The 27392-nt window shown below is 41.3% G+C and overlaps 2 protein-coding genes and 1 long non-coding RNA gene across 4 annotated transcripts in view; all 3 read left to right on the top strand.

Moving 5' to 3' along the window:
* Positions 1-6410, top strand: part of FAM171A1 (family with sequence similarity 171 member A1) — an 89954-nt gene extending 83544 nt beyond the window's left edge. For both annotated transcript variants that reach the window (XM_086742375.1, XM_086742376.1), the window contains 3 exons: positions 201-317; positions 2771-2885; positions 3538-6410. In XM_086742375.1, the coding sequence (XP_086598501.1) occupies positions 201-317; positions 2771-2885; positions 3538-5236 (1931 nt within the window). In that variant the 3' untranslated portion in view covers positions 5237-6410. The remainder of the gene's footprint in view (positions 1-200; positions 318-2770; positions 2886-3537) is intronic.
* An 11609-nt stretch (positions 6411-18019) lies between these two features.
* Positions 18020-27392, top strand: part of NMT2 (N-myristoyltransferase 2) — a 30505-nt gene continuing 21132 nt past the window's right edge. Inside the window, exons 1-2 of the mRNA XM_086742237.1 lie at positions 18020-18292; positions 26784-26919. Of these exons, the coding sequence (XP_086598363.1) occupies positions 18183-18292; positions 26784-26919 (246 nt within the window). The 5' untranslated portion in view covers positions 18020-18182. The remainder of the gene's footprint in view (positions 18293-26783; positions 26920-27392) is intronic.
* Positions 18566-22544, top strand: LOC147601605 (uncharacterized). The gene is made up of 2 exons (XR_015257841.1): positions 18566-18780; positions 22228-22544. It is a non-coding gene; the product is annotated as an uncharacterized LOC147601605 (long non-coding RNA).

The following is a 27392-nucleotide window of genomic DNA, read 5'->3' on the forward strand; positions in this document are numbered from 1 at the left end:
TACAAAGCTTCTGAGAAGGCCATAGGGATGACTGCTTGTGGAAGCCCTCAGTAACAAAAAGGCACGATCTCCCCTTCACGGCAATGCACACAACCCCTGCAGCACATTGATAGGTTTTGGTACTGTTTGCTTTTCCACTTGTTTGCAGAGGGACGTGTGAGTGTTTCTGTAACACCCTTCTACAACCTTTTTATTTACAGGGACATGGTTGAAGAGTAGTTTGGGCCTTGTACAACAAGAAGGAAATCAGTTGACTTGGACTTACATTGCACCTCAGCTGGGCTACTGGGTTGCAGCTATGTCACCTACTGTCCCAGGTGAGATGGAATTGGATTTTATCGATATTCCCAGCATTAAGTAATTATTTATTCATATATAACATATCTATTTTTCAGAATGACCTCATCAGAGATGCTACAGCTTGATCAATAATGGATTATTAGAAAACAGAAATCTGAAAGTAAAGGGCTAAAATCTTTTGGGGATTTTTGTTGTGGGGAACAACCCTTGTTCTCAAAATCTCTGAATCATTTCAGTGGGAATCTTTTTAGTGTTCCTGCTCTGATGCATTTATGTCATCACTGCCTGGTAGAGCCGTTGCTAGAAAACGAGGGGAGTTGTAACATCGATGTATTAGTGTTCCAGCAGACAGAAAAATAGCTGCTCTGAAGTTTCTGTACAGAAAATCCCAAAGAAATAGGGAATAAAACGACCATCATCCTGAGTTAGACATTTATTAATGGATTGATTGACTGTAACTTTTTTTCTTTTAAACTGAATATGCCCATTTTGCCCTGACTTATGCCTTTGTATTGTTTTGGTGACTGATTAATTTGCACCATGGATAACTCAGCATAGAAGTTCTAGGAAGAGTATTAGCAGAGTGGCATCGGTAGATGAGCTGACTGGTTGTCATCTGCAAGCCTCTTGGCATCACTGCAGAAAATCACTTTGAACTAGGCATTATATGCACTTCCGTGCCTGTGGAGGTTATTAATGTTGCAGCTTGCTCTTTCTTTTTTCCGTCTATGGCTGCCTCAGATTTCTTAGTATCAGTTCTTCAGTCACCAATAATCAGAGATATCTATGTGTATAAAAGAGCCAATCAATCAAACAAAAACCTTCTCCTCTTAACAGATTTTCTTTATTAGGTTTTCTGGATGAAAAACAAATACAGTAGAAATGAAAACATTCTTGCCTTGGCAGTGCAAGCTAAATAAACTATAGCTAACCAACAAAACAAACTCTAACATGAGGACTGTTTTTAGAGTCTGCTTGTATGGCATGAAGTTGTTTCATGATATGCAGAGCATTTGGGGTTTTTGCTATGTTACACCTTTGTTTAAGGTTATATTAAATGAAACTGCTGGAAGATTCAGCTGATTCATGGCTGAACAGAGTTTAGAGGCAGGTGCAGCTCTGAATAAACTATCATATTGAATTTAATGGAATTTTACAAAATAATTGTACTTTTAAGAAGAAGCAACTGCTCTGAGCCAAACATTTTCCAGTATAGCTCTGTCCCAGGCTGCAAGGAAGTTACACCAGTTATTAAAATGTGCCTGTAACTCTAAGGTTAGGAGGCCTGTAACTCTAACAGAAGGCTTATTTGTCGTTGCAGTTTAACTTATATGGCAGAATTTCTACTTGTATTTTACTTTTCCTTCTTTCTGAGGGCTAGATCTGGGTTCCTAAAACTTTGTTGCAATTTTCATGAAAAATTCAAGTGATTTATCTCTTCTTTTTGCTTAATGTCCTGAAGCAACAGTATCAATCAGCTATGTAAAGGTAGTCATGGAACGGAATGTATAAATATTTAGATTTCCCAAATGCAATATACTTGATGTTATTTTTAATCAGGTTATTTTATCTCCTCATTAAATCTATCTTATTTCTTATCTCAAAAAATGGACAAAAATGAGCTTTGCATTCCTAGCAGTGGCTCTACAGACCACTCAAGATCCACAGATCAGGTTTTACAAATCTCATGATCTAGAACCTTACTGTTGGCCATGTTTGTTGTCCTTCAAAGTACATGCATGTTACTCTGTCAGCTGGTGCTGTACCTCCTTGCCTGCAAATTCGGGCCTTTATTTCAAAATCATGATAAGGATTTTACAAACCAACAGGGTTACACATGCATAATTCTGAACAGATGCTGTCCACATGTGTGCATTCCTTTGTATGTTAGAACATTTACTAAGCATTATTGGAACCTGGAGTTACAACACTGTTTCACTAGTGGCCTGTTTTTTAAAGCTACTGGAGATCTGCTTGGCTTGGCTTGATCTAAAATTCAGAGCACCAACACATCTTCCAATGAATCCTGTACTGCACTGTACGTACTGTTTAGTGCAAAGCACTGCAAATGTTGTTAAAGAGAAGTTGTTGGTCATAGTGCTGCTACATGTGTTACACTGCTGGAAGATGCTGTGATGGCTTTTCTCCAATGACGAGAACTTTGGCGCACTGTGTCAGCATCAAGACATGGAAGGCAGCATTCACCAATGCATGCTCCCATTGAAACTAACTGCTTTTCCACAGAATTATCTATTTGGACTTGCAGCCATGAAAACCAGCACATACTTTCTCCACAGCTTGCTCTCTTCTTCTGAGATGGTCTGTTCAATAGTCACCAGGGCTATGAGTGGCAGCGTTGCTCACATAGCACCCTGATAATAGGGAAGATGTCCCTCTCTTTGTTTAAGTGTTATTCCTCTTCCTGTTTGCAGGTTGTTACAGGTCTAAATTATCTTTTCTGGCCTTCCAGGTCCCGTTGTAACACACGACATTACCAGCTATCACACAATGTTTCTTTTGGCAATTTTAGGAGGGATGGCTCTCATACTTCTAGTCTTGCTGTGTCTGCTTTTGTATTACTGCAGGTAAGATTCACCATCCTGGTTACTTAGTTCATGTTGGAAATTCAAGCTTTCTTGGTGCTCATGAAATGAAAAGCTTTTGTATTGAAACATTTTTACTTTGGGGGAGGAAAAAAAAGCAAGGAAACACTTGAAGATGAAAGAAACAGTGAGATTAAATTTCATATGTTCCTGGTTACATGCAGCATATACAATCCCTGCCTTTGGTGGGACGGTAGTTGAACGAATCACATACACCTGTACCTGTGCTTTCCTTGTAAGATGTTCTAAACCAAACATAGGCATAGGTCCAAGATCTCTGTCATTGTACCTGTTATGCATTTGCAAGTGATCTTTCTATTAGGCTTCTATGAAAATTAATGTTAAACTTTTATTGGCAAGTGTACATTAATGAGTAATTTTGTATTTGTCTCCTCCAGACATTTGCTTCAATTTGTAATTGGTGCTTGAGATATTTCCCAGTTGACATTAGTTATTCTTTAATTTTGTCTTGGCTGCTGGGATAAGCTTTTAATTGTAAGGTTATGTAATAAAAGCTCAATTCCCCTAATATTAATCACTGCTTAAAAATCTCCCTGTAAGACACACTTGCTGCTCTTGTTTCTGTGTGCAACAGTCATAAATGTATAACTTCTTTTGTTACTGGCTTTTATAGAAGAAAATGTTTAAGACCACGTCAGCATCATAAGAAACTGCAACTTTCGACAGCACTGGACACTTCTAAGAAGGATCAAGCAACCTCTATGTCCCATATAAATTTGATATTTTCACGTCGCGAGTCAGAATTTCCTGGCGGGCTGTCTGTTGCTAGCAATGGACACACTGAAAACTCAGGTGCAAAGGAATTAATCAGTGCTGTCCACATGGAGATGGTATCACCTAGTGGAGAAGCAGATATGCATACACCTATGCTCAAACACTCATTCAGTACCTCCCAGGAGTTTAGCTCCCGAGAGGAACTGCTCTCTGACAAGGATAAAGACAAGAGCAGAATTTCCTTGGATGACCTGACTCCCAGCGGGTCTCTAAGGAAAGACTACCACAAATCAGCAGACAGTTTTCCCTTAAAGACAAGAAAATCTACAGAAACAGCTGAAGGCTATGAGTCCCCTATCAAAGATGAGTACAGGAGAAGTTACAATGCTATGCTCTCTCAGCCTTTATTTGAAAAGCAAGAGAGAGAAATTCAAGTGTCTATGAACCATATTGCTACTGGAAGTAAATACAATATTCAGGAACAAATATACCCCACACCTTCAGCCCCTGAAAAAGAGCTGCTGGACTGCAGACCTACTGATTGTATGATGTCTCGTTCAGTTGATCACCTTGAAAGACCTACATCTTTCCCTCGACCAGGTCAGTTAATCTGCTGCAATTCCGTTGACCAAGTCAATGACAGTGTTTACAGAAAAGTGTTGCCTGCGTTGGTGATTCCAGGTCATTACATGAAATTGCCAGGAGAACACCCTTTTGTTAGCCAGCCACTGGTTGTCCCAGCTGACCAACAGATTGATATAGAAAGACTTCAGGCTGAGCTTCCTAACCCTCATGCACGGCTTTTTCCACACCCCCCACAACAGCTGCAACCCCAACAGTTAGCATCCCAAGCAATATCTCAGCAACATTTGCAAGATGCAGGTGCAGCTGAGTGGAGTCAACAAAATGCTTCCATGTCTGAATCTATTTCCATTCCTGCCTCACTTAATGATGCATCCCTGGCTCAAATGAATAGCGAAGTGCAGCTTCTTACAGAAAAGGCTTTGATGGAATTAGGAGGTGGAAAGCCATTGCCTCATCCTCGAGCATGGTTTGTTTCTCTAGATGGACGTTCAAATGCTCATGTTAGACATTCGTACATTGATCTCCAAAGAGCTGGTAGGAATGGGAGTAATGATGCCAGTTTGGACTCTGGTGTTGACATGAATGAACCAAAATCTGCCCGAAAGGGAAGGGATCATCTGTCCGTGCCACAGAGTCACCCACCAGTGCAAGAGCATCAGCAGCGAGAGCGGAAGGTTTCAGACAGCACAGCTTACACACAACTTGTGTACTTGGATGATATGGACCAAAGTGGCAGCGAGTGTGGAACAGCAGTTTGTAGCCCCGAGGACAATGCTCTACGATGCCTACTAGAAGGCACCAGTAAGAGGAGTGGTGTGCAGCTGCCCAGCCTGCAGGAGGAAACAAGAACTGTGGATACCAAACCAGAGCCATTAACTAGTCCTGAACACAGAACATCAGTTCAAGATGATGAGGAGGATGAGGAGGATGAGGAAGATGACCAAGGTGAAGATAAGAAGAGTCCTTGGCAGAAAAGGGAGGAAAGACCACTAATGACTTTCAATCTAAAGTGAGCTATTGTGAAAATCCACCATTCAGTGGAGTATAAAATTGCCAAATATTCTTTCTGTGGAAGTGCTTGATTTTTTTTTTTCTTTTTTTTTTGTTGTGGAGAGAAAAGAGAAAAACAAACTGTGGTGAGCAACATTTGAAAGAACTTAAATGCATTACTGTGTAAATGTTAGAAAAGAATTTAAATCATTCCTCTGATTTAACAGCTGCCTCCAATGAGATAGCTGAACAAAGCGTGTGATTGTTATTCCATATACTTGATATTGGTCATCCAGGATGTTGAAAATACTGACAAATTGTTTTGGTTGGTTTATGACCTCAATCTCCTTATGACTGGGAGCTGGTAAAGCTTTTGTTTTGTAGGCCGATTTTATGTTGATAATGCTACTGAAAGTATCTTAAAAACAAGAGTTTGACACATGGTGTCCAAAATCGTGCATTATCTCAATGAAAGGCTATGCATTGCTGCTTTTAGTAATATTTTGCTTATACTATGCTTTTCTTAATTTTACAAGTTGGTTGTAAACATTTTATGTCCTTTATTATAAACTACTCAGCAATTTATTTTAATGTAAAACTGCAGGAAACTTGAGTAGCATCCCTTAGCATTGAAGCCTTTTTATGAAACCAAACTGAACTTTGTGTCGACTAAGATTCCTCCAATTCTGGTCCCATTTACTCAAAGTGCCTTTTTTACAGTAACAATGAACAGTCCCTTCTTTTGCTAACTCCTTTTAATTGACCCCATTTGGGATTTTATAAACTTCTGAACTTCTACCTTTTATTTTAAGCTGCATGCCAAGAGTCCCATTTTGTGCTGAGCATTTCTCATTTCAATACAGTGTATTCTGTAGCTATCATGTATATTGTGGATTCTGTTTAGCCAGGATAGACTTAGAAGACATTTTAAAGGCCCAAAGTAGCCAAGAAGATAGTTTCATTGACTGTATATATTGTTAGTTTCCTCTGGAATCATATGAGCTAATCATGCTCATATAAAATGGACTATAGACCGAGCAAGTGGACTGAATGTGTCTAGAAAAATTTTGGAAAAAAAAAAAAAAAAAAAAAGAAAATGTACTATCCAAAAGTGCCAGAATGACCCTTCTGTGCTTTCTCCATACAGAGCTGCTTGGTTATCCAAAAATTATAAATGAAAATAAACTGCAAAAAATATCTTTGTGGATTTTTTTCCTCTGTTGGTAGTCATCACATTGTTTTATATTATTTAATAAGAAAAATACTTAGGTTTCATTTTTGCTATGCATATTCATGCTTGTGTGACTTACTAACACACTTTCTTATGCAGTTCAGTCAATACTGAAATATAGACCTCTTTTCAGAAAAACACCCTGCCTGTCTTGATAAATACGTAACTATTTGCTTAAGTATCAACTGAAGACTTTGTAAATGAAATCCTAGTATCACCAAAATTCTCTATGGAGTCAGGCTTCCTGTGGGACCAGTTTTCTTTCTGAGGTTTCTGTGGGTACCCACACTTACTGCACACTTCTGACTTTTTCATGAATTGGGTTCAAAGAAGGGAAAGTATGTGACTTCCACTCTTGTGGAATCCTTCATATACATTCAGTTTATCATGCTTCATTCAATTATTTTTACGCAGCATTAGCAACCGTCATGCTTAATAAAGTTAATTATTATGTAATCTCTGAAGTGATTAGAGAAAGTGTTATATAGTTCCTATTTAATTTTTAATAATACTCCCTGACTTGGATTCATTGCACTTTTTTCAGTAGATTTCAAGGTTTTCTTAGGAGGCCAGTGTTGTAATTTCTGTCTTGCTGAATGTCTTACCTGAGAGTCTGGGCTGGAGCCGGGAACTGAATCCGGATTTCCTCGTTCCCAGGCCAGTGCTCCTCTCCATCCACAAAGCCACATCACCTCTGTTTTGCCTTGATTCATGTTTGGAAGTGGTATGTGTTGTAAAAGAAATCTAAAATAATATTTGTGGAGTGCATTGAATATTGAAATCACCATATTAGCAGTATGTTAATTTTTAGTCGCCACATGCATTCCAGGTCCTCTTCTGTTCTGTTTAGGAATTTTGCTACTGACCACATGTGAACTGGCTCTGGGGTCTGGCTTACTTACTGTCAGTCTGTGCAAGGTTGCTGAACAGAAAAATACTTTAAAGGAATAGTATTTATCAGATGTCAGTAAGTGCTGGTAATACAGTGTCACTTATTAATCAGTAAGCATTCTGGTTAAAATTTCCACATACTAGAATTATTGTGCTATTTAATTTTCAACTTTATGTTGTCTTAAATCTGTCATTTTTAATTACATTCTTTTTCAGATTCCTTTGCAAAGTTTCCATCATTATTATCTTGTAAAGTGAGATTGTTGCTATTAAATTGCAGTGGTTTGTTTCTTTAATTGTGTTGGTTTTATGTTCAAAACACATAGTTTGCTGGTTTGATAATTGGTGGTCCTAACACAGAAAATATATTTGAACTAACAAAATGTGCATATTTTGCAAATCTTTAAAATAGCAATTTTTTAGTTATTGATATCACCAGCCATATAGTAGTTTGCTTTTGCAGAATATAGAGTTTATGAAGTGTAACTCTCAGTATACACCACACATCTGAGCCACATGTTAAATGAAATTGGAACAGAGTAACACCGATCAGATTATGGGCTGAGATTAGAGTGTGTCCATTGTGCACAGGGTGTCTGATCTTATAGTCCAGCAACAAGCTCTGTGTTTTAGTTTTCAAAAACATACCGAGGAATATACTTTGGTAAAGTATGAAGAAATTTTCTTGCTTATATTTTGCAGTTGCACAGTGAAGCAGGTACCGATAAAGGGTATAAAACACAGAGAACAAAGTATAACTTGGATAGGTCTTGCCATCAGCAGCTCCTAGTCCGCATAGAAGATAACCTGGAAAAGCAGTTGTTTTCTCATTTTTGGATGGCAAGTATTAATGAGGAAAAATGCAAAAGATTGTAACGACAAAGCTTACAAAAGTAATGAAAATATATTGGACTTAAAAAATACTAGGAACAGGTCTTCTACTAATCTATCAGCAATCAGGATTTTCAAATGTATAATGAGTGAAAGAGTAAAGACAATTTTTAAATCTTAGGTTATATTATCCAAAGTCAATTTATATCATAGGGCCTGTTGGAAGTTAATACACTCATTAAGAGTCCATTCACTTCATGGTTTTTCTCCAGCTCCCATTTCATTCCTGCTGATATACTTGCTTCTCAAAGCTTATTAAACTGTCTGTAGAGCATCTTGACTTATTGGGGTGATGACCTTTTATTATTTGATTAAGTGCTTCATCAGAGTACCAGCATGCTAAAACCTCTACAAATAGAGCTGAAAAAATAACTTAGATGAGCTTACAAAGAAAACCCATAATTTGGAAATTGCTCTTGATACTTTTCTGTCTTACAGGAAGGACTGCGTAGCTTTAGTAGAGTGAATTGAGCACTCCTGAAATTCCTTGGCAGTATTTTAATTTTCTGCCTTTGATTCTATCCAAGAATTCTCTGGAAGACTAATTTTATGTCAATATCCTAAACCAACATGGTTGAAATCAGTAAGAAATTGCATGTCCCATGTAGGATTTAGCCTGTGGAATAGTACAGCTCTAAATTAGCAAGTGTTGGATTAGACATTTGCTCTTTCTCTAGCAGGGTCCCTAGTGAACCAAAAAAAAAAAAAAAAAAGGCATTATTTTTTTCTTAACCAAAGAGAATTCATGTGGGGATTAAAGCTTGTTATAACCCAGTACCTCTTCAATTATCACTAGGCTGTAACCTGGGGCATGGTAGCATCCATCCAGTACATCCTTGGACTTTGTCAAACAAGAGGAATGTCAGTTTGCTTTTCTAAAATGTATAGGTGACAGGTACTTTTTTTTTTTAAATCAGTGCTGTTGTTTGGGTCTCTTTAGCATTTGCAATTCTTAAAGTTGGAATATCTGCCACCTGGTGGTGAACTGCTTCTCCACACATACTGTGTGTAAAACAGTTTATATCTTAGAATTTCAATATAGTTTATATCTTCAATCACTAGGAGGCAGCTGGGACAAGATCATCATTCATGGACCTGCTGTTAGTCCAAGTGCAGAGATCCCTGGCAGTCTGAGAGATGTTGCCCAGCATCTTATCGGGGGCGGTGTTCAGCTTCTAACATCTCCATTCAAACCAAAATGCATCATTGCCTATGGCAGTGTAGTGTGTTCTAGTGTAAATGAGCCTGTTTTCTCTCAGCTCATCAATAGCACCTTGGTTTTAGATTAAAATAAAGTTAAAACAATTTTAACTACTAATTGTTTCAAAGTTGAGAAAAATAAGAGCATCTCAATTATTATTCTTTTCCTGTTCCTCTGCTTACAGACAAATGTAAGCTGGCAGCTTCAGTGCTAACCTTATTGTATTGTACATATATAATATATAATACATAGTATGATGATATAACCTGTATCAGGATAGATACATATACACACACATGATATTTTCATTATTTATGTCTGATATTTTCATTTCCAGGCTGCAAACTGTTTGGAATTGGAGCTTTGGGTAATGAGTGAGCAGCAGCCAAGTGCCATTTTCAGAGTAGAGGAGCATTTTTTTAATGTTACTCGTGTAATTCTAACTGGTAAACAGACACCAGATACTGTCTTCTATTTGATAGTAATAACAGAAAGGGTATCTAGTTCTTTTCAGCAGTAATCCTCTGGTATCCACAGGTTATTAGCTTGCAAAGCGTGGCACCTGGTCTATTATCGCTTAACTGAAGTACTTCTTGTTTAATTGATGTGCTTTTCTTCTAGGAATAAACAGTGCCAGTTAGTATGTTTGATCATTAAATATCTCTTCTGCCTTGGAAACTTACAGCCACAGGGAAAGAAAATGTGATGACAACAGGGAGGTACAAATGAAATACCTGTTTACAATTTATTTTTGTAATTGTGGAGAGAGGGACTTTGTGTTCACATGACTGGAGATACGGACTCCTGAGTAAACCCAACTGAGGAATGGTCCTGCCAGTTTTGTATTATAAAGGTAGGAAATGATGCTTGAAATATTGCTGTGGGATGAGAAATCCCACTTTCAAAGGAATGGCTGGTCCTGCTGCAAGAGATGTTGGGCATCAAAGCTGGAAGAGATTATTTCAGATGGCTTCTGTTAGAAACATTTTTTAAAGGGTTCTGGTGATTTAGTGGTTGTAGGAATTTTTAAAAAAGCCTTAATGTTGCTGCTTCAGGATTGTCTTCCCCCCAGCCCTCACCAGACTTTCACAAGCACACTCCCAGCAGCATTGGCCCCCGAGCTTCTCTCCCTAGGTAGAAACCCATTATTGTCCCACTCTTATGCTCGAGCTTACAGCTCTGTTCCCAACACATTTCTTTTGGAAGCTTTCCATCAATAAAGGAAGAGGCTGGAACCACATTTCAAACTCAGGAAAATCTGCATGAAAAGAAATGCAGCAGGACATTTGCCCACATACTACTCTGTTCAGGACATACTACTACATGTTCAGGACAGGGCCTTTCTGCCAGTGTCCCCTGCCCCTGGAGATGAGAGAGGCTCTGGGTCTTGGCTTCCCTCTCCCCTGTCTTCAGAGAATGCCCCTTCTGTAAACTCAACCCACTGATTCCACCTTCAGTTTTGTGCCATGCTGTGAGGCCAACATTGATGGGACGTACAATGTGACATGCCAATGACATTTCAGTAAAGCTATTTTTAGGTGTTGGTGAGGGTGAGCCTTCCCAAGCTATCTGCCTCTTCGTGTCTATGCCATTAGCACTACCTTGAATTGAACACCTCATAATCCTGTGTCAAATAACACTATAACAACGAGGGGAGCAGAAAAAGACGGCCAAGTTCCCCCGTATGAGGAATGTTTTTGTTTTGACAGTTGTATTGATCTTTTATTCCTTTAAATCTGCAAAGTATACCTACAGAAATGTATGGGTATGCCTGTGTGTGCGTGCGTGCATACACATGCAAACGTATGTGTATAAATGCATTTAATATCAAAGCTGGCTTAAATTCTAGTTTCAGCATTTCGACATCAAGCAATGTCAAAGTAAAGGTTGCTCACCTAGGCTGACTGGAAGAACTAGCATAAGAGCTTATAAAGGCTTGTATTAATTAACTTAATTGTCCTTGTGGTCTGACATTGCAAGGTCAAAGCCATGCTTGATGCTGAGTTTCTGCTGTGCCAATGCCCCTGACTTCCATGAGATTTATTCACACTGGACTGCTAGCCTAGACCTAATGTCTAAATTTTGTGATTAAAGCTTGTCTAATGTCTCTATATTTTAAGTAATTTACTCTGCAATTGTTGCAACATTTGACAGAGGCTTTTCTTTTGCAGAAAGTTGTAACATTCTGAAGGGTAGAATCCTACTGTAAAAATCTCCAAAAATTTTGCATAGAAATGGAAGAGTTATAATAAAGTCTGATTTCCCATTTTCTTCATAGGGAAGACATTGTGTCCATGAGACTCTTCTTAATTCAGTGTAATTCTACATACAGTAGGTGTGCATTCTGAACGACGCTGCTTCTAACCACCCAGAAGGTATGCAGAACCTTTATTGGCATTATCCCTTTATCTGATTTGTAAGTTAATGGGATACTTCTAGGTGGAGCAACCTACAGGACATTAGAAATTATCTTCTGTCAGCTGTCATGGAAATGTGGGAAATACAGCATCTACCCAGAAATAATGAGCAGGTTGTCACCACAAGGAGCATTCTGTTCATCATAAAATACTATTTTTATCCAAGGTCTGCTTGTCTTTGACCACAGCCTCCCAAGACTGGAAAAGCACCTTTCCAAATAAAAGTGGTTTATGCTAATGGAAATAGGTAATTAATACTAAAGTATTTGATAGACATACCATTTGTTTGGGGATAGCAATACTTTTAGGTTTCCTTCTCTGGGCTTGAACTTTGAGAAGGTTCCTACTCAAGGCTCAAGGTTTCCAGACTCTAGTCTCCATTTCAGAGTGTCTGAGAGTGTTAAATACCCTCGGACAAACGGGACATGTAGGAGCGCCCTAATAGTTCTAGTCTGTTACAAATGCTCTGAGAGTTGTAGTCAGGCTGTAGCCTCTTCACTCTGGCAGGAAAAAAAATGTACATCTATCACAGGAAAGAGTCCCTTTTTGTTTGGGGATAGAGTACTATCAGAAACAGGCAGAAAGAAACCTCTGAAAACTTTAATTTTGGAAATATGTTGAAATGGTCAAGAGATTAAAAATAATTCATGTATCTGTCACTCCCTCCATCCAGAATCAGGGAAAGAAAACATCTTTACTGTACCTGCAGCCTCCCTGCAAAGAGGAGGAAACGGCAGGCGCATTGATACTGGGGAACTGTAAAAGGCTGATGGGAGAATTGGTTTAGGAGCTGACAGGAGTAAATTGGATTGATGTGGAGATTGGATGTGCAGAAGTAATTGCTGAGTATTGGTCAGAGCTCCTGCAGCACCAGTGTCAACACCATCTTTGTCAATAAATCTGCCACCACTAATTCTCATTCACATACAGTTTGAGAAGGGTCTGAGAGAGTTAGAAAAAATAGACATATACATGTAAAATATGTATATAATTGTAATAATCATTATTTAAGAGTCAGTTCTGATTATTAAATATATTTTAATGTAAAATGTTATTTATTTATTTATTACCTTTTGGGGCTAGAGATCCCAGGAACAGAGTAATTGCAAGGCTGGAACCAGTTTGAACCTGTGTTTGATCTAAGTCTTGTATCCTGCTTCCAACAATCATCAAAAACAGACTTCAAAAAACTGGGGAAGAAATCTCTATCAGTGATAATAAGCCCACAGGATAAAAGTCTTCCTCTCCTTATCACTTATGCCCTTAAGCATGAGGGTTTGTATTTATTATACACATTTTTTAGTGCTACAAAATGTTTTCATTATGCATGTAAATGTCTAACCCCAATTTAATGCTGTATAGCCCACGGCCCTTGCCCATGCATGCACCAGCATGGAGAAGGAGGTGCTTCAGTTCAAAAGGTAAGATGTAAAATAGAAGAGGTATGGTATGAGGTCCATTTTAAAATAGAATTCAACAAAAAAAAAAAGCTGAATGTCAGAGTGCAGCAGAAAGAGTGGGCTGTTTTGAGGGAGCTTGTCCCCCAGTTTGAATGCTTACAGCCAACACAAGCCAGCAGTAAGTGGGCTGTGGGAGACAGGCAAAGCTGCAGCTCACCAAGTGTAGTATGCAGTGGGAAGCTAAAAAGATGTAAAGTGGGAGAGACAAACCATAAAGATCAGAGACGTGATCTCACATGGATGCAACATATGGGATCACAAGCTCATTTAATTCCCTAACCATTTCTACCTAACCTGATGTTAGCTGTGACAAAAATATAGATGTGTTTTGGTGTTCAGTGTATTTTGAACCTGTATTCTTTTACCCTTGCATATCATTCAGGATTGAAAAAGGCAGTATTTAAGTTCTCAGCATAAAGAGAAGCCAGTAAAAAAGAATCACCGTGAGGTAGTACTAGTAGGCACTTGCATGAAGAAGCAAAGTCTAAACGTATTTGTTTGCTCCACAACTTTTTACAAATATTTATTAGGAAAATAAAGAAAACACTAAGCTATTAGCTAATTTTTAGATTGGATCAGTTTTGCTCCCAATTTACAAGATTACAAAAATTTGAACACCAAGTTTTTTATTATTGTTACTTGCAGTATCAAATCCATTTTAAATTATAAACGCCATGAATATTTCAATGTGCTGTGTAAAGGTAGGCACAATCCATGAAATTTGCAGGTACTCTTCTTCTGCAGTGTTTAATACTCAGAACACATAGACTAATCAGATGATGCCAGGAGTCTGAATGCTGTATTATATATCACTAGCTCACTGGGATGTAATAAATAGGTATCACGAGGCAAGTAAACAAGTCTGGATTATGCCTGGCTGCTGGAGAGAAACTGTATCTGTGACTGGCTGGCTTTATTCAGTCGCAGAAGAGCAAAGAGAAGAAGGGCATGACCCTGACCACCGACTACACAGTGGTTCATCCAGCAGGTGAGATCTGATAAAGAGCCATACAGCCCTGGGAATTGAGGCTTCCCAATCCTCACCGAGTGTAGATGGCTCCTCCCTCGGTAGCCTAGGGTTCTTTTGTCAGCTGTGTCAGCCACTGAAATGCCCAAAGTATTTGAGTGTTTGTAGGGCTTTGCTGGGAGTCCTGGATTTTGCTGTAGGAGTCAAGTAGGAAAAAGTTAAACATGGGAACACCAAAGTCCATTTGTAGATCTGGGCCTATCCCCATGCTTATATTCAAGCTGGCTCACAGCCTCTCAGAATTGTATGCAAGGGTTCATTTTGTGTAGCCATGACAAGCCCATGACTGTATCTATTATTGAAAGCAGAGAGACAGAGCCTGGAAAGAGAAGTAGGATGGGGAAAGATCCAGAAAGCTGGGATTTGTGGTGGTGTAGGGGTTCCCTATACACTGATCTGTTCCTTGGTGGCTGACAGTGGTGGGAGCAGCTAGGCACAGCTACATCTGTAGTATTTTATCAACCTTTCTCTCTTCCTTTCTTCCAATTTGTTGCCATAAGCAACTGGATATTTTGGCTACATCTAGCAGCAAACCTAGACTCACTACTAAAGCTCTAAGGAGACCTATTAAAATAACCAACCAACTAATAAGTAATTCATCAAGTGCTGGAATTATTTTAATTGATTTCATGATAGGCTGTTTAGTATTAAGTGAAGTGTATCTCCTGATTAGGAAGTCTATTTTTCTTTATTATTAATTTTTTTAGCTTTTGTGTAAAATGACTGTGCTTTCTTCTTTTTAATCTCCATAAAATAAAAGGCTTTTATCTTCCCAGTACATCTAGGAAGACATCTTTTCAATCATTTAAGAACAGTAAAGTCACACCTTCACAAACACAGGCTCTTTACTTGGTAAGTTTAAAATAAAACACGTCTGATAGCTTTTGATGGTCTGCTTAGACTGGTGCTAGTGTGTGGGTTCTATCTGCATCACGCATATGCAGCAATCTGGGGAGTTCCTGGCCATACCCACCCATGTCAACAGAAGTCTTGGAAGTACAGATGCCCACAGACAGCCTGTTCGGGCACATCAGGTGCCATCCATGCTGCTTTCTCTCCTAACGGTACACACTCCATTAACTCCGGGTGGTTGAGCATGTGGGGTCCTGAAATTCAAGGGTACATTTTTTCACCTTTCTGCTCTATTTTGGGAAGACATTTTTACATGTGATAGACAACATCTATCAAGTAATGCAACTGCTGAGCAGTGTCTATCAAGTAGTGCAACTGCTGAGCAGTGTCTGTAGAGTGAATGTAAACACTCTGAGAAGCTGCCTGGTAACTTCAGAAATGCGAAGCTACGTCAGAAATCCTCAGTGCAGGACAGAAGCATACCTCTTGCTTCTGGTCAACTTCTTTATTTGTGGTATTAGCAAAAGTGGCATATTCATGAAACACAAAGCACAATTCAGTGTTGTCATTTGGCCTTGTAACAGTCAAATCTGGTGTATAATCCCAATTGTGCCTCTCAGGAGATAAACTGTAATATCCATAAGGATATTCCTCACGCGTGCTATGAAGTCTAGCATAGCAGCCATTTGGCAGCTATATTTCTCCTGATCCCCCTTCCAGGGAGACCTTCTAGTAGGGAACACCAAGCGGGAGCTTGCTGGGAGAGATTGATATTGCCTCTTTTATCATCACTGTGAACTGCAAGAAGAGTCAGGATCCAGGCTTCTTATACTCCATTTGTCTCAATGAAGAGAGGAAAATTGTGGTAAAGGACAAAAGATGGTTAAACTCACAGTTTCTCCAACACAGTGATTCAATATAGCTGTTTAGTCATTGACATACTGTTCTTCACTTTCTCCTACACATTATTATGAGGGGAAAAAAATCATTAGTAATCACTGGATTAACTTCTCTCCAGGCTATGGGGCAGCTGTTCACAATTGTTTTTTGTTATTGAAAACTATTGGGTATTGTGCCTTTGTTCTGAAATTTCCTTTCTCTCCTATACATTACAACTGAATGAAGGTTTACTTCTAAAGGTAATTTCAAACTGTGGTAACATGGTAGGCACATTTCCCCTCTGAACTACAGCAGTGGCTTGACATTGGGAGGTCCTACTTTGCCGAGGGTTAATTACAGACTCCATCAGTTTTGCAACAGTTGAGGGTAGACCACCTATCTAGAATTTTTTCTCTCCCTTTACTCATTTGTGGAAGATCAACACCACCTTAAGAATTCAGCCACATTCAGGAACAACTGCTGGCTTTAAAGATAAATGTGCTAGCTCACAGTTTATTTTATTTGGAATGTGCTGGTTGAATATTTTCTAGCCTTATTGATTTAGTACCCTTGAATTTTCCAGTCACTGCAGCTAGTAATGCAAAACTGTTGAGACAGAAAATACCTGTCAGATAATGGAAGTCCAGCACAGGCTGCAGTCACTGAAGGCTTGAACATAATCATGAGACATCAGAGCGTACCATGACAGATCATACAGCTGATGAACCATGACTATTATCCATTCAGAACTGTATTTCCCTCTGTCCTTCCACAACAAAACAGGAGGGGCTTTCACAAGTCCACCTGCAGCAGGAAACAAATATTCAGTAATTATTTGATAGCATGAAGGCAGAACTTTCTGTATGATACAACTGACTACTTGGTTAGACTGAGAGAAGTTGGAAGGTAGTTTAGGAGAACTGTTATAGACAGAAGTACAACTGACAGGGTGACCTGGGCCTTGGATTTTTTTATCGTTACGTTGTCTGCCTTTAACTCTTCAAGAATCTTATGCATTTGAATTACAAGTTCCCGTGGCAACTCATGTGTTGTAAAGGACCAAGTGCAGTAGGACACAAGAGTGGCCCAAGGCTGGTGCACAATATGTCAGACTTTGACTGCGAGGGCACAGTGGGAGGGACATCTAGCTGTCTTCTGCTTGGCCAGTGAGGTCTTTTACTTGGCATGTCACCTGCAATATCTGATACAGCAAAACATTGCACTACCTTACATCAAAAATAGGAAAAAGTAATCCAAATCACCACCTTAAATAAAAATGGGAGGAAGCAACATCTTCCTCACATTAAATTACTTTCAAGAGGGCAGTGGGGATAAGGAGAAATTACACCGATGCACACTATTCTTCGGTGTTAATGTGATGTTTGGCAGCACTGCTAAACCAAGCACTAAGAAATTCTGAATCTCAGCCAGAAATCTTGATATGACCCTAGAAATCACGAGAGTTCAAGTAATTAATACAAGTTCATTTGTTTTCCTGGGTTCAAAGCCTTACACCTGACTGGAGTTTGCAGAAATTAAAAAAAAGGCTTCGGGAAAAGACCAAGTGCTACGAGAGCCGACGGTCACGGCCGTGCAGGGGAATCACCACGGCGGCCTTGGCAGCAACTTCGGCGCCCAAGTATTTACGGTGTGAGAAGGGAGCACGGGGAGCTGGCAAAACGCACCCCGACGCTGCTGAGGCCCGGCAGCTGCCGCCCCACCGCGCGGGCCCATCGCCAGGGCCCCCCCTCGGGCCCGCCCCGGCGGCGGAGCCAGCACCCTGGTGCGGGGACCTGAGGCCCGTGGGAGGCAGGGGGGTGTGGGTCAGATGTCGGCTACGAGGGGGTCAAGCGGGGCCCAGGCCCAGGGGCGACACCGCACGGGTGTGAGGGACCGGGCCGAGCAAGGCAGGGCACCAACCCCCCGCGGCACGGCCCCACCCGGCACGGGTCCCCCGCGGCGCGAAGGGGAGCGGCCGGGCAGCCTGAGCAGCCTCTACCTCCTCCGGCGGCACGGGGTAGGACAGCAGCTAGAGGGAGCTCCTCCGGACTGCATCTGCCCGTGCGCCCCGGTTCCTTTCATAGGCTCCCCCGCCCCCTCCTCTCCCTCCTTCCCCCGTGATGGCGGAGGACAGCGAGTCTGCGGCCAGCCAGCAGAGCCTGGAGCTGGATGACCAGGACACCTGCGGCATAGACGGCGACAATGAGGAGGAGGCCGAGCACGCTAAGGGGTAAGGGCGCGCTGCGGGCCGGGCGGGCACAGCGCGGGGAGGCAGCCCCCGCGTCTGCCGCCGCGGCAGGGGTAAGCTGGAGGCGCGGCCGCGGCGCGGGCCGGGCCGGGCTCCCCTCGCCGCCCGGAGCGGGCTCTGCGGCGGGGCGGACAGCGGGGTAGGGGCGTGCGAGGCGCCTTCCTGTCAGCCGGCGGGCGAGCGGCCTGCATGGCGCGGCCCGGCCCGGCCCGGCGCTTCTCCGCGGCGCCTGCGCGTGTGCCGCCCGCGGCTGAGGGGGCCCCGCCGGCGGCACCCCGCACTCCCCTCCCGGGCCGCCTTCCGCCGCAGTTGGCGGCGGGCAGGCGTGGGAGGGCCCTGCCGCCCACCTCAGCGCCCCTCGCTCCGCCGAAGGGAGAGGCGGGGGGCCAGGCCCCCGGTCCTGAGGTGAGGGGGGCGGCGGTGCCGGCGCTTCCCCGCTAGACACCGGCCTTAAAAGCGGGCCTCGGAAGGTAAATCGTGCTTTGTTGTCTGTGCTGTTTCACGATTTGAGGGCTTTTCTTGGGTTTTTCGGCGGGTAGGAAGCCCCCCGTGGTGGGTCACGGCGCTGAGGGGAAGTGCCCCCCGTGCTCCCTTGTTTGTTTCGTTTGGTTCCAGCTGAGCGGCTCCCCGGGCTCGGCCCTCACCCACAGACCCACGCACACCCCTCACACACTCCCCTCGCCGGCCCGGGGACCTGTCCAGGCATCGTCTGTGTCCCTCTGTCCTGCAGACGCTCCTCTTCGACGTCCCCTCCAAATCCGCGCGCTGTGGAGAGCAGACCGTGTGCTTTGCCAAGGCATTAGCCGGAGCAAACGCTGCTGTTCTGTTGTAGTTCCTTCTCCGCTAATCTTGCATCTTAGATCTTCCCACGCTGCAGATCAGGCGCTGTCTCCAGTTGCTTGAGGAGCAGCCGGCATAAATGCAGCCCCTTGCACCCAGCTGGTGTTGGGCTGCCTGCAGCGGGGCTCTGTCCTGGCATGAGGTGCCAAGGGTCCGGCTTGCTCTGCAGCTGGGGGCTTTTGGGGCAGTGGGAAGTGGGCAGAACATGTTTTTAAAATCAGCTTCATTTAAATTTACTTTTTTCACTTTTTTGAGGGGTTAGAAAATGTGATTGCAGAGAAAACGCTTTGTTGTTGCAACCGGGAGTGACTGGAGTAACCTAAAATAGAAATAGGTTAATGTATACCCGGCTACACGAATACCTTCCTCATGAATTTCTGATTCATCTAGTTGAGAGCGTTTTTGTAGGTGACTGATGTTTGAGGACGTATGCTGTTTGTTGTTTCCTGCCCCTAGGATTTGCTTGGCAACAAGCACCTCTGCAGTTTGAATGTGGCAAGAGAAATCTGAGACTTAGGAGGACTGACTTGTCTAAAAGGCAGGAAAGGGGAAAATTTCAACACTTGCTGCTCTGTCAGTGAATTCATGGCATGCATGCTAAAATAGTTGTGTCAAAAGCAGTTATAATAATATAAATCTGAGATATTAAAAAGGGACAAAATAATGTTGAATTATCTTCGGGCTTTTTGTTACGTTTGTTTGTGTAAATATGGCACAGCTGAGGATTCCCAAATATGTGAAAGTAACACCACTAGGAACAGAGAATGATTATTTATTGCTCTCCGTAGGAGCCAATCTGATGTGCCAGGCCAGATTGCGTGATAGCTGGGTGATGCCTGTCTAGAATTCATTTGTACCTTATTCCTATTCCAGTTTCCTCTTCTGTTTGTGTGCGTGACCGAGCTGTAGCTGCCCTCTGCAGTGTAGCTGGGCTTGCGGCTACGCACTCAGGCTGCTGTGACAGCGAGTGCAGAAGCAGTGTGTAAGAAGCAGCTGGGAACAAAGAATTGCACTTTGATCTGTTCCAAATTGCAGCTTGCTGCTCTTCTCCAACTTGTATCTCGCTGAGCTCTGAGGGACGACTGCTGCAGTTGTGGGCTGTATGCTGTTCTACCCAAAACTTGTTTTTGTTGGATATCCCAAATGTATTTGAATAAGTATTTCAAAGAAGCTGCTTTATTCATCTCTGAATAAGAAAGTGAATGCTTCCAAGTAATAGGACATTTAATTAAATTAGTGGTAGGTAGATCATTCCAGTAGAAAAAGCCTCTAAGTATTAGTATCATTCTTCTGTCATGTTTCTCATGCATGAAGTCTAATACTGACTTTTGAATTACTTTATTTTCCTGTAATCTTTGAGAATCTTGTTTGCTGCTGTTGGTCTGCAGGCTGAAGTATTCAAACAAATTCCATCAAACGAAAAGGAAAATCTTACATTACAGCAAACACAAAGATCTACTCTTGGTCTGAGAGATTAACCCATGGTAACAGGAGCTTAATTATTCCCTGTTTTCTGCCGATCATAGTATATTAGTTTTTGAGGTAGCTTTAAGGTTTGCTTTGAGCTTTTAGACTATGTTCTATATACCTAAGCAGTTTATGAGCAGTCTTACTACTTGAGATAGTGACTGACTTGCTAAATTCTGAATGGTCTCCATTGCTGACAATCAGTATTTAATCTCATGCTATTTTAACGCTCATTTTTTGAGAATGAGGTAAAATATGTGTTGAGTGTCAGTCTACAGTAGGATTGCTTTGTAAATGAAGTTACTTCCAAGCTCTTTCTTGGCATTTGAAGATAGGTCCTTATAATACTGACCACAAAAACCTATGGTTTGTATATGTATATACACCTTTGAAATGTTAAAAAATGTTGCTGTTTTTTAATGTGCTTGAGCACTGAATGACTGCAGCAGAAAATACCATTTTATAGCTCTCAAGTATGCAAATGTCTTTGTCTTCTGTTTCTGCTCCTGTTTTTTAGATTCAGGATTATGTATGTTGTGTGACTCATTGCTGTTTTCCTATTCTGTGTCTGCAGCTTGCTCCTGCTAGATGCATTATGCTGTACTTGTTCTGTTTCATAATAAAGTGTTGTTTACAAAATAGCTTTGTTAGTGTGTATGGAGAAAAAATTGTATTTATTGCACCTGAATCCACCCTACTGAGCCTAGTTTTGTAAGGTCTCTCAGTTCAGTGTAAATAGCTTTTTATGCTCAACAGCAGAAAGGCTTTGGGCACAGAACATTTAGTAAATAGATGAGGAAAAAGTATGACCTTTAAACAACCACTCCAACCCTCACAAATGATTTACTTTGAATGTTTTATTAGTATACTCTTTTGATTATTGTTAAATGGCAACTTTATAATCAGCATTACCTTTAGATTTTTTAGAAAAATAAATATTTTGAAGGTACTGGGGGCAGCGCTCAGTTTTAGCAAGTGAGATTTACATCTTGGAGTACAGACTTACAGACTTGAAGGAACAGGCAGAGGAAATATGCAGAGCTCTGAGGAATATCTGTTGGGTTAAGTTTTAAGGCATTGCTACTAGGTTTTCATGCTCAAAAAACTTGCATTTCTAAGTAGTGAGATGTATGCAAATGAAATCTGCGATGCATCCAGAGAGGTTGTTAGTAGAGGTAGTTGATTAGTAAGTGGAATTTGAAGGACATAAGCCCTTCTGGTCAGGACCTTCTCGTTCTCTTGAAGTGATGATTGTCTAATATAGCAGTGAGAAAGCCCTTTCCATCTAATCCTCCATTTTTTTCTGAACGGAGGACACCCCTAGTATAAATAATACTACTTCGAAATTTGTTGGAGTCTTGCCCATATACATAAGGTCTGATTTTTGTGATCAAAAAGCTCTGTGTAACGTCTTCAGAAATGTAGTTTTGCAGCCTCACTTACTCACTGTGCTGGTTTTGGCGGGGATAGAGTTAATTTTCTTCAGAGTGGCTACCATGGGGCTATGTTTTGGATTTGTGCTGAAAACAGTGTTGATAACAGGGATGTTTAGTCACTGCTGAGCAGTGCTCACACAGAGTCAAGGCCTTTTCTGCGTCTCACCCCACCAGTGAGTGGGCTGGTGGTGCACAAGAAGCCGGGAGAGGAGACAGCTGGGACAGCTGACCCCAACTGACCAAAGGGATATCCCACACCATATGACATTATGCTCAGTGTATAAAGCTGGTGGAAGAAGAAGGAAGAGGGGGACGTTTGGAGTGATGGCGTTTATCTTCCCAAGTAACCGTTATGTGTGATGGAGCCCTGCTTTCCTGGAGATGGCTGAACACCTGCCTGCTGAGGGGAAGTGGCGAATGAATTCCTTGGTTTGCTTTGCTTATGTCCACGGCTTTTGCTTCACTTATTAAACGGGCTTTATCTCAACCCACGAGTTTTCTCACTTTTATTCTTCTGATTCTCTCCCCCATTCTACAGAGAGGTATGAGCGAGCGGATGTGGGGCTTTGTTGTTGGCTGGGGTTAAACCATGACACTCACAGAGAGAGAAAAAATACTGTGAAGGCAAAAATCCCACACAGGTCTAGGCCTTTGCAGCTTAAAAATAAACGTCTGAAGTACATGTTTGGTTTTAAATTTGAGAAATGGCTAACTTAAAATCACATTCCATGTAATTTAAAACAGATGTTGATATTACAAAAAGCTGTCTCTGCTAAAGCAGAATTTAGTGTCTGAAAAGGCAATTAAAATAACACTGACGAATATTCAGTGGGAAAGATAATCCCAAATCAAAACCAAGGGAGCCAAAACAGTTTGACCACCTGAATAGGGTGACTGTCATGCTCCTCCTGATTTTTCCACCTCAACTTTTCATGATTTTGCTCAGAGCTCCACAAAGTAAGTTTCTCTGCCTTTGCCACACTCCTCCCCAAATACATTAAGTATCCCCACTTTTTGGTTTAAAAAAAACCCCGAACCAACACATGCAGGGAGAAGCAAAAGCCTTTTTTTCACATTTATGCAAAACACCAGATGTGTGTACATAAGTGGAAGGTATGTGGGTGGGATCATGGGCTTGCATTTGTAACTTGCAGACAAAATCATAAAACTGGGCCTAAGTAACTGTCTCTGTCATATCCACGCCTGTTTTTGTAGCAATGTTAAGTCTTTTTTTGGGCAGAATGAGGTCTTTTGACTCTTCTTTTTGCCTCAGCTGAATTTTGATTTGGACATCGCTTTTGTGCTGGCCTCACTTCTTTCTTATTCATCAGACTGACAAAACCATCATCGTGGATGCAGTTAAAATTATCTTAGACCATGTCCGTGCTTAGATACAGGCTCACCCTCCTGCCAGTAAAGTACTCCTGGTATAAGCATCTCTCTACTAAACTGACACAGTCAAAGTCTTCCCCAAGTCTAACGTTGAGTATTTTTCTCAGTATAACCAGCTGTGGTCTGTGTGGTGGGCTGGACTGGGGCAGATGAATTGATCTGATGCGTGAAAAAGTTGCATTTCCTGACCTGGCAGTTAGATGTAGCATCAAGCTGAGCTGCCTGTCCTTTTCCTGCTTCCTGCCTGGGACCTGTGCTCTGTGTATGGCTTCAATGGTGGCAGGGTAGCTCAGCAAAAGAGACTTAACGCTGAAAGGTCAGCTTTCACGGAAGTGGGAAATTTTTATTTCCTGCCCCCTCCGCTCCCCCAACCTTTGAGAGTGAGATATATTTCATGGTGTCATCATATAGGTGTCATCATACAGGTTTATCTGACTACAGAAAGGAGAACTCTGATTAGTCAGCACACAGGAAGGTTTAATTAAGAGAAAAGCTTTTAATGTGAGTCTTTGCTTTTAATCTTGTTACCTTTGCATATCCTTTGTGCTGTCGTGTCCAGTGTAATTACAAGTTGAGCAACAAAGTTCCTCCTTTCCCAGTCATTCTCATTCCCAGTTTTAGAGCTTTCGGTTCTTTTCAAGGTAGATTATGAGAAGGACAAAAAGTCCTGAGATGTTTTGATTTTGCTTTTGCCTTAATTTACTTGATGTCTCTGGTTGTAACTTGTGTTGGACAAACCTGTTTACTCAGTGGAAGTTTCTGCGTGCTGCCTGCTGCCAAATCCTGGGGTTGCAGGCGTGCCTAAAGAGTTGAAGGACAAGTGGATCTCTCTTTAGACTCTCTTTTTACATTCTGTGGACTGTAACAGTAAAAAAAAGACTGATCCAAGGAGGAGACTGTGCATAAATAACTGCTCTGAACATTCCCTGGGTAACCTGTCAGACAGAGATACTAGTATTTATTTTGTAAGAGGCAGCTTTAGGAAGCTCTAAATCTAAAGGCCATAAACCGAGGACTGACATTTGGGAATATTTTAAAAAATGAGTAATTTTGAACAGTCTGTCTTTTACAGCAATTTAGTCCCTCCTTCCCTCTTTTCCAGCTAAAAAAAAAAAAAAAAAAAAAAAAAGCATTTCTGTAGGAAAAAGACCTAGAGCTGGTCAAAGAATAAACTAAGATTATCCTGGTAAAAGTACAGTTTAACTGGGGATAAAGTTGGTAAAGCTTGGCAAAGTTTCTTTTTCTCCATAGCTGCCAAACTTCTTTTGAGTACAGTCGTTCATTATTTCATCAAACTAAATAAAACATTGACCCTCAGGTAATCCCAGTGAGTAGAATTCCCCTGTGGTGTAACTGGGGCCAGCTCCTGCTGAAAGGCAAGAAGACAAGTGAGCGGCACCAGTGCAACTCAGGGCTCAGGGCCTGCTGAGGACATCTGTTCAACAACGGAGTTTGCTGAAACTCCTGGCAGACTCGTCTTCAACCCAAAAAGCCCTTGGGAGTCAGCTCAAGGACACAGTGGCATCATTTGTTTGCTGTATGTGAGAGGAAAAGAGGAAAGTTTGTAGACAGTTCAAAAAAGTACAAAAGTACCTCATTAAATGAATCTTAGCACCGGTGAAATCACTTTCCTTAGTATTTTTATCTCTGTTTTGCCAGAGGTGGTAAAGTCCTAGTTCTTGTGCACATTTGGTTTTTTACTTTCTCATATTTTATAACCTGTTGCCAGGCCTCTGTGTCTGTTCTCTGTTTAGATTCTGTAGAAAATGTCAGCTTGGTATACAGACCTTCAAATAGATTTAAATGGGATTGTTTTAAACTGAGAGTATAGAAATCGTTAACAGAATCATCTAAGTGATCAGGCAGTAGCTTCATTGTGTAACATAAAATTTTCTCCCTGCCTGAGAGATACAACTCCATCTTTTATTTCTGCAGACTTCTAGTAAATAGTACAAATTCTCTTCTGTGTGAGTATTTGGTCTGCTATACTGTTGTCCTTTGAGTAACAACTTGATCCCGTCCCAGAGGGTCCTGCATTTATAACTCTCTCCTCTCTTTCTGGGAGCATAGATTAACCCAATGTAACTGTGAATGTTAAGGACTTACTTGAGTCAATCTTTCGCTACTAGCTGTTCTAGAGAACAGTAATGATCTCACAAAAATGAGTCTTTGTTTAGTTGCACGTTTGATTAATTGCAGGCTTTTCGCCTCCCAGTTGCCGACTTCAGCTCTAGTATAGATGCTAAGGCTGCGCGTTGTAATCTTGAAAGTGAGCATGTTACAGTGAATAACCTGGCCCTTGCAAACGTGTTGATCTTAACAACTTTAAGTTCTTCTGAGTTCTCTTTCTTCTGGTTTGCCAGTGTCATATCTGATTTTTTTTTTCCTCTAAAACTAAAATAAACAGTTGTTTGTGGCATTGACTTTTTTCTTTTGCAGTGAAAAATACCCAAGTCCTAGACCCCAATATCTGTCTTGACCTCCATTATGTATGTATGGTTTTGCTGGGAAATTAACCTCTTGAAGAGGATTCAGTGTTAACTGACTCAGTGCCTCCTATTTGCCTTTTGTCTGAGAGCTGCCAACACTTCGCACACTTTGCAAATTCTAATCTAATCTTGATTCTATATCTTGATGATTTGTTAAATTAGAATCTCCTTAAAGAAGAAATGAGTTGTATTATCAATATCCAAAATATGTCAGAATCTGCAAGGGCAATGTATACTTTGTTGGGGCTTTTTTATTATTAAAGTTGACTCCATTCTACTTATTGTTTTAAAGCACAAATATTTTTGTTTCTTACTGAGATTTCAGCAAGATTTTTATCACTGCTTAAGTTAGAAGCAAATTTCCTGAAAACAGAGTGTTTCTGTTTGGGTTCTTCTCAAATTCGGATGTCCCTGATGGTTGAGCATGAAGGGGAAAAAATATCGGGCCACTAATAGTTACTGAATTTCCAGGGAGGTTACTTTCATCGGTTCCTGCACTTTCCTGACTTCCTCCAAACTCTGTTGAATTTGATTGCTTTGTGGTTTTGCCTAGTAATAGCCTGGAGAAGAGCACTGGCTGTTAGATAGTCACAATTTGACAGTAGTGTGTCAAAATGCCTGGTTGTGCTGGGGTCTGAGTATGAAATAAATTAGAAAGCACTTGCAGGAAGCTTTTTATCAGTGCTCTCAGTTCCCCCTTTCCTTCCTTTCCCCTGCATTTCCTTCACATTCAAACTGCTGGTAGATATTTCATACTAAAATGCTGGTTTTTTCCGTATTTAACTTTTTTTAATTTTAAGCTTGGTAGTACTGATTTTTCTCATTGCACGTTCTCTGAATCTCTGGCAGAAGTCCTGGAGGGGATTTGGGAGCGAAGAAGAAGAAAAAGAAGCAGAAGAGGAAAAAGGAGAAACCAAATTCTGGAGGCACCAAATCAGATTCTGCATCTGACTCCCAGGAGATTAAAATTCAGCAGCCTTCAAAAGTGAGAGCCTGGTTCTGTTTTAATTTGTGCTTGCTTTCTGATTTAATTTTAATATATGTGTTGCTTTTTGTAAAAGCGAGTTGGTAGTTCTGCCTTAGCGCATCAGAATTAAGCAAGTAGTTACTGTCCTGAGTTGAGACAGAAGCAAGGTAAGACCTGCTGTTTGCAGCCTGTACGAAGTTAGCTGGAGAGTCATTGTCACCACCACGGTGGTGCACTGTGAGAAAAGCAGAGGAGGCAATGTTTTGTCTTTCTTTACCAGCAGTTAGAACTCAGGCTAGTGACAGCTTCGTTGCAGGGAATCTTAATCTGCAGTGGTAATGCTTTTAAATAGACTTTGTGTTTGATGAATTGCCTTTAGTTTAGTCACCATGTAAGTTGGCTTAGTGCAGTTTCAGTAGCTGGTACAGCATAATGCTATCTCATGGCAAGCGTCAGCAGTAGGAGGGAAGGTGTACCTGCTGTGCTAACCA

Source organism: Chlamydotis macqueenii, chromosome 2, assembly GCF_036417535.1.
Source record: "Chlamydotis macqueenii isolate bChlMac1 chromosome 2, bChlMac1.mat, whole genome shotgun sequence".
Lineage (NCBI taxonomy): Eukaryota > Metazoa > Chordata > Aves > Otidiformes > Otididae > Chlamydotis > Chlamydotis macqueenii.